The following is a 14,004-nucleotide window of genomic DNA, read 5'->3' as shown; positions in this document are numbered from 1 at the left end:
AAGAATCAGCCGGTTGAGTCTCATGAAGACTCATGGCAGAAACTCGTGACCCTGTGTAGATATCCTCCACACATTAAGAGATAGCTGATGACAACGCATGCTGTATTGTTTAACTCTGTAGATAAATGCTTATAAAAGTGTATATAGATTGGCTGCAGTTCTATGCTTCAGCAAGTGGCTTTCTGGAATATAGCGTGGTAGCAGAGGATGTTGAAGATTGGAGGTTAAGAAAGCATTTCAGGCAGAAAACTAAAACGCTAGTGCCATTGGGGAAAATGGCAGAAAGCAAATGTAAATTGTTGGGGTGTGATTACTCTCCGATGTTCACACTCTCTGAAGCAATGACCAGCATGAGAATGAAGCGGATATGTGGACACAGGTTAATGTCCCTACCAAAGAGAAAGCAATTTATGTATGGCCTTGGCATTGTCACTTGTACAAGCAATAAAATTAGAAATATTCTGTGTTACGTACTTACCATTTGGATAGTGAGTTCTTAGTTGAAATCTACAAGGAAAATAATCTGTTAAATACACATGCGGTATGGTAAGATTTTGATAAATTTCGGAAAACAGATGGTCATTCCATGGAAGAATACATCAGGATGGACTTTAATAAATTGTATAAAAGATTGACAAAATTTAATTTGGGGATCCCTGAATCAGTACTCAGGCTTAAATTGCAGGATTGTGCTAAGGTGTCTAATATGGTCAGGCTACTAGTTCCAATTTTTATATTCCGCTCTTAGAGAGGGCGACCCTCTCATATCATATGTCTGCTGACTTGAAAGGTTCCTGGAGGAACTATCAGTTCCTTCACCCTTCATGAAACAAATGGGATACTGTGCAGTGACACAAAGACTAAAGGACTCAGTGATGGTCAGATTTCAAAGTAGCCCAGATACTGGACGCAGGCATCAATACAGTGGAAGGATTAAAGACAGGCAGAATGAGGATAGAAGGACCTTTAGCAGATATAGGTATTATAGCAAAAGACAAAATTGGAATAGCAGTACTAGATGAAAAAATACCAGCAATGCCCAGTGAACAACTAATGGGTGCAACAGTTGTGATTCAAAGTATCATGTGACAAACCACTAGCGATATGACATATGATGAAGGGAATTCTGAGGAAGGGGGTGGAAATAATTATAAATCTAAATAAATAATACTGGCCATAAGGAGTTTTAGTCCTTTGATGCATATATTGGTCACAGACCCCCTTGAGCTGTGCAGCACTCGATAGTGATTGTACTTCAGTATTACGTGCAACAGATGGCTCAGATGTTATCTTGTTTCACTACTAGTGAGGATTGATGCAAGATTAAGGTATAAGAAAGTACTCATGTAAAGTAGCTTGAGTAAACCACTTTATAAGTACTGATGTAGTCTCTAGTGACATACCAATAGTGTTGAGTAAACCTTCTATGAAAAAGGCACAAATGAAACTTGACATGGAGCACGATAGGCAATTATTTTTTAGGAAATCAGTGGATCTGCAGTTTCCTCTGTCAGACATTATTGTATCCCCTTAACAAAATGTGATGTTTCTCATCAAAGTGTTAGACAAGTATTAATTACACCAGGTGATAATGATTAGAGAGAAAATACATTGTTTTGAAGTTACACGTACAATTTGCTCAATTTACTTTCCAAAGTTTAAAAATCCCTCCAAAAGCTTCAGGTGAGGTTGATGAGAAGTATATGAGGGTGATCAAAGAGATTAGTAAGAAGTGGGCCCTAGAGCGTGGTGCACACAGTGCCAAACGGTGGTGTCCAGTGGCTTGGGGGGCCCAGGCGCAGTATTGTAAATGGCGTCCAGACTGAGCTGCATACCTGAAAGACCATCTTTTTTTTAAAAATCAGCTGTCAGTTTGATATTGTTTAATCACTCCATTTTGCTGCTCAGGCGTCATTTGATTTTTCTACCCTGTGAGATGACTGATAAAATAGAATCCAATTACACCTCTTATATGAAATAATTATATTGAATAATATGTATCCAGGCAAGAAATAGTCCTCTACTACTTCTACAGAATTGAAAGGATCTTGTGCATTTTATCTGGGTTGCAAGTATTGAGTCTTTCTCCCAAACATGAATTTACTGTCACCGTGTCCATATGGTACAATGTGCAAAACATGTTAATGAGGGCTAAGGCAGTCACCATAATCAGTGCTATCGTCTGCACAGTGTTATAAATAACTAATGGAATATTTTCCTGTCAAAGTTATAATAATGCACAATGCTGTTAAAGTAAAATTTGTACTCTGTGGCTTGTTTGATAGTCACAGTGGGATCACCTATAGGTTGCCCACAAATTAACACTGCATTATATCATTGCTGCTCTTAATATTGCGGCATATATATCGGATAACATTTGTAGCCAGATGCCAACAATGGGAATTATCATTTTACTAGGACCTTTCTGTGATTGTTTAGTGAATTGACTGGTGAATCTTGAAAAGGGAAAAACTATCATGCATGGTTGAGGAGGAGTGTTAAAGCGGGGGGTGGGGAATACGGGGCACGGAAACAGGAGAAGCCTATGGTTTCTCTTCCTGGCTCTGGTTGCATGCCTTCCATTGGCATGTGATTTTAACAAGGTAGTTGTTATGGGTCTAAAAGTATGGGATAAAGACCGAAATATTTTGATTCTGCATTTTGTTAACCTGGTGGCCAGATTTAGTCTTTGTACAATAATACTTAATAAAGCCATTATAGACACAATCATGGAGAAAAGGATAGGAGCCAAACTTGGGACATCGTTGAAGTTTCAGTCTGACAGTAGAGGGGAATTTGCCAATTACGAGTTCAGAGACGTGTGAAAATACAAACGTCATGGTCTTAAATACCAAAGTCCTTTCAGCAATGGACTCTGATCAATAAAATGTGACATAAAAGTTTAGCTCATCAACCCGACTGCAAGTTGACAATCAGTTAGCCTATGGATGAAATCCCAAATTGTTTCTGTGGTGTGCAGTAGCCCTCCTGCTCTAGTAGGTACTATAATTAGTTCAGTATTTTTCTGCACATTTGAATACTTCACATGTAGGGAGATGGCTTTTCGTTAAAGATAAGGTCATGGGGAAAATTCAGACAGCACTGAGGCATCGTAGAATTCCATCTGAGAAGGACAGGGCCTAGTGCCAGTGGAGGCTCCATCTCAAAGGAGGGGGAGCTCACAACCCCATTTATTATTTTTGCAACCTCAATTGGGACCACGACCCACATTTTGGGAATCGCTGGCATATGCTGAGTGCAACATTACACTGAATTTGTTGCTCCTGATATCTTTGTTTTTCCTCTTTGCTTATTAAATCAAAGAAATAATTAGAGGTCAGAATTTCGCTAAGTCAATTTTATAATTCTCCCACAGTATTTAAAGAACTTCTGTCTAGACTCGCAGAAGAGAAGAGAAATGGTGCTCCACACTTACCCAAAATCGGTGATAAGAAAGGCAGCCGTTACTCCATCCCTGACCTTGCTGTCGATGTTGAACAGGTGATTGGATTAGATAAAGCAAGCAAGAAGGCTAAGGCAAACACAGTGACAGGACGAAACAAACTGAAGAAAATACTGGACAAGACTCGAATCAGCATCCTTCCACAAAAACCTTACAAGTAAGTGAAAGCTTTTTTCATTTTTATTTTTCAGTTTTGTTGAGAATGACCATTTCAAAATGGTTTTGTAAACACTGTGATTGGAAATAAGGTAAGACTACGTAATGACGACAGTAAAATATTCGGACTGTTCCACAAAGCTAGTAAGATCTAATGACCAACAGTTCATAAATGACTAAGTTCTTTCTGGTGGATAGGGTATTGGAAATGTTGAGATAGTCCAGTGGAATTATTTCCAAATATTTATCCTTCAAAAGTATGTCATGGAGTTAACAGAATCATGGAATTTATTCCTGCAGAAAGAAGCCATTTGGCTAATCGTACTATATTTTTCACTGCAGCTATCCACCAATTTCCCTGCTCTTTCCCCATATTATTTTTTTAAAATTATTCAGTTTACTTTTAAATTACCTTGTTGACTTACCCGTAATCATCACTTTGGTAAAAAGCCACCATGTGACAAAAAAGTCTTCTTACTCCCTCTTTCCTCCTCCTATTGAAAGAACCCTATCCTTTCTTTGGCTCCAATATGCCTCTTATAAGGGGTGCACACAGTATTCCAACAGTAAGCTAAACCAATCTCCTGTACAAATTCAATGTTAGATAATCAACAAATTCTTATGAAGTTCAGCCCATTCACCTCTTTATCACCTTTTTCCTCCTACCTTTGAAGACCTGGAGCACCTGTAAATCCATCTGTTCTTTCACCCTGTAAGAGCCTTACTGTTGGGAAGCAATTGAAATTGCTTTCAATTTTATTCCCTGAACCACATTACTTCATATTTTTTGACGTTTAATTGTATTTATTCACTCCAGTACCCTGTCAAGAAAGCAATTTATTGCATCATTCTCACAGTCTACCATGCCCTCTTATTGTTGTCATAACCAGCTGATATAATTGCTCCTGTGATTATGGATGAAATTTAACCCCCCAACCCAGAGCAGGCTGGCAGGCAAGGGGAGGGTTTCCATAAAATCAGGTGCCATGGCAGTGGCACCATTCAAGTATTTTGCCAGTGGGGGAGGAGATATTGGGAGGCCCACCTGCTCTTGGGTCAACTGAGGCCCTCAAGTGTCCACTTAAAAGCCTCCCCTGACCATCACTGGTATTTTACCTGGTGGTACTTTTGTGGGCTGAGCAGGGGTCCCTCCTGATAGACTGGCCCCAGTGAAAAGCCCTACTCACCTCTGAATCTGTCTCCGTGGTTCTTCACTGTGGTGAACTGCCTGACGTCGAAGCAATGGCCACCGCGGTAGCACTTTTGGCTGACAGCTCTGGGAAGTGGGGCTTTCTTCCATTTAGGGGTAGAAATCCCATCTCAAGCCAATTAACTGCCATAAAATTATCCTCGGAGCAACCCACCAAGCGGATGCAGGCTCACCCCCAACTTTTAAGCTGGGGTGGGGCCACCATCTCCACATAAAATCCAGCCCTGGATCTGAATTGTTTGCACAAGTAGAGAACGCAAAAGGTACCGGCACAGATTCTTCGGGACATCAGTATACTAAGTTCAATTGAATGTTTGGAAGGTTTACTCTTCTCAAAAGATGATCAACCTGTGGAACAAGATTTCAAAGGTGTTGGTCAGGACTGACTCCTCGCAGTCTTTCTAGATGTTAAGTGCATTCTTGGAAAATTACATGATTGTGACTGAAGTTAATGATATTCTATGTAATGACTAATCGATTTGGAGCCTACTAGGGCTTGCCAATAACCTTTTGAGATTTGGGGAGCAACTTTTGACAGAGGATTCCTGTAGGCAGCATATTTTTTTCGGCTCTCCCTGGAGGTGGGGGAGAAGAGGTATATGCACTAGAGGAGACCAGCAAAAATGCAAGAGGGCCTGATGGCCTTTTCTCACTTGAAGTACATAACAGTATCCTGTCAATCCAAAAAACATCCATTTCGCCCTATTGTCTGCTTTCTGGCCCCAGCCTTCCCACCATCCTTGTGACTACATTCTTTTTAATACTTTGTGTTACCATGCCCATCTATGGGTATGGCCTTTACCTTTGGCAGGACAGACCAACTAAAGGCAGAGGTGGCATAGTGATATGCATTCAGGAGTGAGTTGCCCTGGGAGTTCTCAACATTGACTCCATTCCCCATGAAATCCCATGGCATCATGTAAAACATGGGCAAGGAAATCTCCTCTGATTACTACCTACTGCCATCCTTCAGCTGAGGAATCGGTACTCCTCCATGTTGATCATTGGAAGAAGCACTGAGCATAGCGAGAGAACAGAGTGTACTCTAGTTGGGGGGGCTTCAGTATCCACCACCAAGTGTGACTTGATTATATCACTACTGACCAAGCTTGCTGAGTCCGGAAGGATGTAGTTGCTCGACTAAGCCTGTGGCAGAAGGTAAGGGAAACAACATGAGGAAGGAGCACTGCTTGACCTCGTGTTGGTTATTCTACCTTTTACAGTATTGGTAGAAATGACCGCCACACAGTCCTTTGGAGACCTGGTCTGCCTTCACAAGGAGGACACCCCCCCATCATGTTGTGTGGCATTACCATTGTGCTAAATAGAATCAATTGCTCAAAACTGTGTGTTCATGAGGCACTGTGGGCCATCAATGGCAACTTAACTATTTTCGACCAATATTCTATAACCTCATGGCCTGGCATATCCTTCACTCCCCGATAACCATCAAGCTAGGGGACCAACCCAGTTCAGTGAAGAGTGTCGGAGAGCATGCCAGGAGCAGCACCAGGCATATGTAAAAATGAGGTGCCAACCTGGTAGAGCTACAAAACAGGACTAAATGCTTAATAAACTGCAGGAGCAGCATGTAATAGATAGAGCTAAAGACCTCACAATCTTCGAATCAGATTGTAGCCCTGCAATCCTCTTCATTTGCCCCATCAATCTATTATATTTGACCTAGTTCTCGCTTGAAGAATTTACCTGGCATGCATCATACACCCTTTTTTTTTGTTCCATCATATTCTCTATCTCCCTCATCATCCAAGGAGCTCTGGCTTTGATTCCTCTATCTTTTGTACTTGTTGGAATGTACTGAGTCTATACCTGAAGCATCGCTTCCTGAAAGATCTCCCATAGTTTTATTACAGCTTTTCCTGTCAGTCTTTGGTTCTAATTTACTCTGGCTAGATCTCTTCTTATCGCTTTAAAATTAGGCCTTTTCCAGTTTAGCCTTTAAACTTTAGATTGTTCCTTGCTCTTCTGCATTATTAGGCTAAACCTTATGATACGATGATCAGATTTTCCTAAGTATTACCCCATGGACATTTGGCCCTCTTGGGAGATAGTGGAATAATGGTATTGTCACTGGACTGGTATTCCAGAGACCCAGGGTAATGCTCTGGGGACCCAGGTTCAAATCCCACCACGGCAGATGGTGAAATTTGAATTATGTAAAAATCTGGAGTTAAAAGTCTGATGATGGCCATGAAATCATTGTTGATTGTTGTAAAAACCCACTGGTTCACTAATGTCCTTTAGGGAAGGAAATCTGCAGTCCGTACCTCCAGACCCACAGCAATGTGGTTGACTCTTAAAATGCCCTCTGAACAACGGCAATTAGGGATGGGCAATAAATGCTGGCCTAGCCAGCGACGCCCACATCCCATGAACGAATATAAGAAAAATTCTGATTGTGTGAAAGACAGTTTATTCACTCATGTTCTCCTCCACCCATATGAAGAATTGCTTTCAGCAGCTACCTACGCACTGTGAATACTCTGAATAAATACTCTCGTTTTTGTTCACCCTGGAATTAAGTATAACCAAATGGTACTTAAGAAAAAAGAATCTATGATCCATTGTATCGTAAGGGAATTTATGTGAATATGTTCACAGGAGAGTAACCTACTAATTGCTCGGTGACCTGTTCTTCCTCTTAATTAGAGTTATGTATTAAAGTATTACCTTTTCTTGGTGCTACTGCCAAGTCTTAATTAATGTGATTATTATATAAGCAGCCAACTATATTCAGGAGACTAGCTTCAGAAGCACAATGATTTGTCCCCTTACCTCTGTATCAGAAAAATACTTGCATTATATTACACTTTTCACAATCACCGGATATCTCACGGTGCTTTGCAGCCAATGAAGCACTTTTTGACAATGTTACTATAATAATGTAGAAAACACAGCAGCCAATTTGCACACAATAAGCTCCTACAAATAGCAATATCAATAACAATGACCAGCTAATTTGTTTTTGTGATATCGATTAAGGAATAAGTATTGCCAGGATGTCAGGGATAACTCCTCTGCTGTTCCAAGAAATAGTACATGAGTTAGCTTTTTGCAACTATCTCATTTTGCTTACTTATTTTATTTGTTGCATTATTGGCTTGATGGTGAGCAATAATTTGGACTGAATCATATGATCAGTCAAGCAGGCTATAAATTGCCGTGGGAGCTAAGTAAAATTTTCACTCACTGGCCCAGTTCTTCTGGTCAGCGACGAGGCCAAGGTGCTCACCGCTGACCACAGTAAAAACTCCGTCCTTACATTTTTGCATTGGACCTTTGGGAGCTTCCTGTCCTGTCTGCAGGACATAGACATCTGCAAAGGCAACCATGAGGAGTAGTGGCGAGGCTCAGATGCGCCAAGGCCACAGCCCCTTTGATGTCAGCAGAACAAGGAATGCTCCTTGAGGTCTAGCAGCCTACAGTGTTACGGTGAGATTTTTAAAGTTCTTAAGTTTTTAAATAAAATATTTTTAACCTTTCAAAGACTTTTAATTGCATTTTAGTTTGTATAACCTTTAATTTAGTGTAAATAAATGTGAAAAAGTCTTGAAATTCATTTTACATATACTTAAAATGAAATAAATGGTAAAGTATGTTTTACAGTATTGTAAATGTAGCCTAGTAAGCTAAGTAACAATTTACATTTTTTTGAACACCTTGATTGCTTTTATGTTTTCAGTTTCAAACTGCTGAAATTAGCAGCTTCGAGGTCAAATTGTTTATTTGTGGAATTTTGAATGCATTCCAGCTTTTAAAGTAGGACTTGAGTTCAAGGGCAGAATTTTACATTCAACCAGCAGATGGCACACCTCCCAATCTGGTGGACAATATGGTGGGTCAACGTTAAGTCAGGTGCCCAAAGTGATTGGCAGGCATAAGTATCATGGAGTAAATTTCTGGGCAAGTTCAGGACATCCAGCCCAAGTCTACAACGGCAGGGTCAGTTCAGAGTCATCCACAGAGGAGTTCAGGCAGTGAACCTCTGCCTGTTGCAAATTTGTAATTTCTTGTTAAGTACGGCACACGTGCACGCGGTGGGACTTCTTCTGGATCCTGATCTGCAGCAGCCTCGAATGACTGAAAGCTCATCACCAATTCCATTGGAAGATCTGTGCCATTGTCAGAACCCTAAAAAAAATGCATTTGTTTTTATGACAGAGGGAGAATAAGAAATTCAAACTTTGAGTATTTTCATGCACTACTTGGTGGTAGAAGACATCGATAATTCCTAGCCGAGTGTTAGCTTCATACCATTCATCAGGTGAAAGGATGGATGAAATAAAGGAAAGGAAATAGATTTTTTTATTCTTGGGATATGGGTATTGTTGACAAGGGAAGCATTTTATTAGCTTTTCCTGGTTACCCAAGAAGACTCAGGGCCTTCTTGAATTGCTGCTGTTTAGATGGCAAAGGGACTTGCACAACGCTGATGGGTAGGGATTAAGGAATGACGATATATGTCCTAAGTTGGGATGGTGTGTGACTTCAAGGAGAACTTGGAGATCATTGTGTTATCATGCGCATTATTGACCTTGTTCTTCTAGACGCTGGCGGTTGCAAGCTTGGGAAGTGGTGACGAAGAAACCTTTGCGAGTTGTGATAATGCACCATGTAGATAGTACACACTGCAGTCTTGTTATACCAATGGTAAAGGGCATGAATATTTAAGCTGCTGATGGCAGTCTGATCAAACAGATTTATTTTTCCTAAATGATGTTGAATTCCCATGAGTGTTATTGGAGCTGTACTCATCTAGACAAGTGAAGAGTATTCAATCACAATCCAGAATTGTGCTTTGTAAGTGGTGGACATACTCTTCTTAAACCCCTCCCCCCTGTCTCCTCCACCCTCCCCTCCCAACAGTGTGCAAGTAACTCATGGACTTCTTTGTCACTAAGATTGAGACCATATAATCAGCTGCCTCTGTCATGTCACCCCCTTCCACAAGCCCACCGAGCCAAACTGCCTCTAAAGTTCCAAGGAGGACTCATGTTGGACTCGAGACGTTAACCCTGTTTCTCTCTCCAAAGATTCTGGAAGACCTCCTGAGTTTTTCCAGCACTTTGTTTTTATTTCAGATCTTCAGCATCCGCAGTGTTTTGCTTTTATTCCTGTAAAGTTCTCCTGCCCAATCCTGAACTAGTATCTTTCTTTAGTTTCTCTGCTATCTTGCCCTCTCTGAGCTCATCTTATCCATGAGACCGTCCTCCTGTTCCCTTGACCCTATTTCCACTGAACTGATGATCCCCCAACTTCCCTTCGTGGACCCCATATTAGCTGATCTTTTCAACAGTTCTCTCTCTGTAGGTGTTGTCCCTTTCCACTTTAAGTCTGCTGTATCACCCATCTCCTCAAAAAGATAACCTTTGACCTCACTGTCCTTGCAAACTACTGTCCATCTTCAACCTCCCGTTCCTTTTACAAGTTTGTGAATGTGTAGTTGCCTTCCAAATCCATGCCCAACTTTCCTGAAACTCCACATTTGAATCCCTCCCTGCCAAAGTACTGAAATAGCTCTTATCAAAGTCACAAATGACATTCTATGTGACTGTGACAAAAGTAAACTTCCCCTCATCTTTTTTGACCTGTCTGCAACTTTTGACACAGTTGACCCATATCATCCTTCTCTGACTCTTCTCCATTGTCATCCAGCTTGGGACTGCTCTCACCTGGTTCTTTTCTTACCTGTCTAATCATAGTCAGGGTATCACTTGTGACTTCTCTTCCTGCTCCTACACCATTACCTCAGATGCCCCCCAAAGATCTACCCTTGATCCACATCTATTTTAGATATGCAGCTGCCTCTCGGCAACATCATCCAAAAGCACAGCATTAAGTTTCCGCACATATGCAGACGACACCAGCTCTTCTCACAACCTTCTCACTTGACTCCTCCACATCTGCTAAATTATCATACTGCTCACCTGACACCCAGTACTGAATGAACTGAAGTTTACTCCAATTAAATATTAGGAAAGCTAAAGCCATTGTCTTCACCGCTCACCCCTCCCCACATTCTACTACCTAGCCACTGACTGCATCCTTCTCCCTGGCAACTGCTTGAATCTAAACCAGATTTTTCACAGCCTTGGTGTTACATTTGACCCTGATTTGGTCTCACAACCACATCATCTTTAAGGCCGCCTATTTTCATCTCTGCAACCTTACCTTACTTTGCCCTTGTCTCTGTTCATCTGCAGCTGATTCATGCCTTTGTTACCTTTAGACTAAATTATTCTAACACACTCTTGGCTGCTCCCCCACATTCTACATTCCATAAACTTGAAGTCATCCAAAACTCTGCTGGAAGTGTCTTTACTTACACCAAATCCAAACTTTCACCTATCACCGCTGTGCTCACTGACCTGCATTGGCTCCCAGACAAGCAATTACTTGATTTTAAAATTCTTACCCTTGGTTTCAAATTCCTACATAGCCTTGTACTTCTTCATCTCTATACTCCCTCCAGCCCCAAAACCCTCGGCTGTTTGCACTCATTTAATTATGGCCTCTTGAATGTCTCTGATTTTAATTGCTCCACCATTGGCGGCTGTGCTTTCAGCTGCCGAGGCCCTAAAGTCTTTTTCCCTCTCGGGACTCTACCTCGCTTTCCTCCTTTAAGGCACTCCTTAAAATCTACCTTCTTGATCAAACTTTTGGTCATCTGATCTGACATCTCCTTATGTGGCTTAATGTCATATTTTGATTTATAATGCTCCTGTGAAGCCCATTGGTGTGTCCTTTTATGTTAAAAATGCTTTATAAATATTTGCTGATGTTGTCGGACCGGCTTTGGGGAGTCGGGAAGTAAGCCAACCACCACAGAATACACCCAAGATCCTGTTCTAGTAGATATAGAATTTTTGATACTTATGCAATTGAATTTCTGGTCAGTGATGACCCCCCCCCGCCCAGGATGTTGTTTGTGTGGGACTTGGCGATAGCGTTGTATGGCATGGAGAGATTGGTTATCCTGTCTCATGGAGATGATCATTGTCTGTTAGTTGTGTGGTGGAACTACTGCTTGCCACTTCAAAGCCCAAGCTTGGATGACGCCCAGGTCTTTCTGTGTATGGGCATAGACTACTTTATTTTCGGAGGATTTGCAAATGAAACACACAGTACACGTCTCCACTTCAGACCTTATATTGGAGAGAAGGTCATTGATGAAATAATTGAAGATAGTTGGGCTGAGCATGTTGCCCTGAGGAACCCCTGCCATGATCTCTTGACTTTGAGATGTGATTGGCCTCCAATAAACACGGCCATCTTCATTTGTGCTCAGCGCACTCCAGCCAGTGGAGAGTTTTTCCCCTGAACTCCATGAACTTCAGTTTACTCGGGCCTCTTAGTGACATGCGCCACTGCTGTCTTGATGTCAGAGTCAGTCACTCTCACCTCACCTCACCTTGAACTGAAGAATTTTAAACAAAGACTATAAAGCGGTCTTCAGCCAAGCGTTTTTGGTGGAGCCTAAACTTAGCATCACTAGCAGGAACCATGGACTTACTTTATAGATCTTCACTAAATTGTGTGAATGGTATTTCCTATGTTTTAAGTTTCTTGCCTTTCAGAGTTGTTTTCAGAGTTTCAGACAGCAGTGGAAATTTTCTTCAATTTCTTTCATTATGGACTCTACATGAAGTGTCGAGACACTGCAAGGCTCTATCACAATAGTAGTGAAGATTAGGTAAACCAAGAAATAAGGATAAGGTGAAGATAAATTTGTAGTTTAAAACCTCTGAACAATAGGGAAATGGAAAGGCTGGGATTTACGGTGTTCCTACCATTAAATTACCTTACATTTGATAGTTTTTATTCCAAAATGTTTATTGTAATATCACCTTAACCAAATAGGTGTGTTTTAAATTTGTTTCATTTTAATTTGCATCATTTTAAATAACCAACGAGCAATATGCCATCAAGGTGCAGGGTTTCCACTTGCTGGTTAATTTCATTGTAAAGCTTGAATTCTACTTCCTTTAAAATTTTTTTTTTTAATTTGGCGTTAACTGAAGTACGGGGAATTCAGATAAACAAATGAACATTATCAGTCACAAATTTTGTTTAAAAATCTTTTTAATATACGTTTTCCTTTCCTCAGTTTTCCCCATCTTCCTTTCCACTCCAATAGATGTCATCAGAGCTTCAGTATCTCAGTCCAGTAACTTTTCCAAAAAGCTAGCACATTGCTACACCTTTGGCAATGCTATCATCCTTATGAAAGAAGTGCAGTAAAGTGCTTCCAGCACAAAGCCATGTGTGTGTGATTGGTAACCCTAAAAAAAAAATTGCTCTTTAATTATTGTTGCACAACATAACTGCTGCCAATGTAAAGTCTGAACTTTATTTTTCTTCAAATTTTTTTTCAAAAAATTGATGTGACCTACTGAGTTAATCACATTCTCAGAAATTGAATATTTCAAACCATGTGTTTCATGGCTTTCTTAACGGGCCATTAATTAAGGACTAAATCAGGCAATTAATTCCTTGGGGTGGGTTATGTTAAAAGGCATTTTGAAACCCTTAGTATTTTGTCTGTAAATACCGCACTTAAGGTGCTTAATTTTGTTTTTGGGGTCTCTTCTGTCAATATTCTGCCTGGACCTGGCACTACTAATCCCCAGCACCAATTTAAAGCCTGTTTATTGATTTATATGATTATAAAAATGCATTTTGTATGAATTGCTTCATACCAATTTTAAAAATAAAGTTCTTATGGTAATGATGATGGTGAATGTTTCTGGTTTGTGAGCATATTTAGTGTAATGATTAATGTAGTTCTTTCCAAAAGCTGATTTCATTCTTGGAATGTATGTGCATTCTAGATATTTTGTATTTCTTTGTACCGATGTTGAAAATGTTATCATTTGTCTGTTTTGTGTTTTTCTTTCTAAATGTGTGTTAATCACAAAATGCCTTGGCTTTCTATTGGCCACTTATTTATTTCTCTTCCATTTACTCTGCAAATCTTTGTTTACGGGACTATTTGGGTAAGAATTCAACCACCGTGTTGAAGTAACTGTTCACTTCACTTGTAAGAAAGCAGGGAGTTTTTTCTGTACATGCCATCCCACCTTTTATGTCTACAGTACTTCAGCCTATTAGTGTATGTTTTCAGTGTGAAGATTTGTGGCTGTATTGATTTAAT

At 40.4% G+C, this 14,004-nt stretch overlaps 1 protein-coding gene across 6 annotated transcripts in view; it reads left to right on the top strand.

Moving 5' to 3' along the window:
- rapgef2b (Rap guanine nucleotide exchange factor 2b) overlaps positions 1 to 14,004 on the top strand; it is a 534,998-nt gene that overhangs the window by 421,845 nt on the left and 99,149 nt on the right. For all 6 annotated transcript variants that reach the window (XM_078540424.1, XM_078540432.1, XM_078540414.1 and 3 more), the window contains one exon: positions 3,377 to 3,620. In XM_078540424.1, the coding sequence (XP_078396550.1) occupies positions 3,377 to 3,620 (244 nt within the window). The remainder of the gene's footprint in view (positions 1 to 3,376; positions 3,621 to 14,004) is intronic.

The sequence above is a fragment of the Cetorhinus maximus genome, chromosome 1, assembly GCF_964194155.1.
Source record: "Cetorhinus maximus chromosome 1, sCetMax3.hap1.1, whole genome shotgun sequence".
Lineage (NCBI taxonomy): Eukaryota > Metazoa > Chordata > Chondrichthyes > Lamniformes > Cetorhinidae > Cetorhinus > Cetorhinus maximus.
This window is presented reverse-complemented; position numbering and strand designations above follow the sequence as displayed.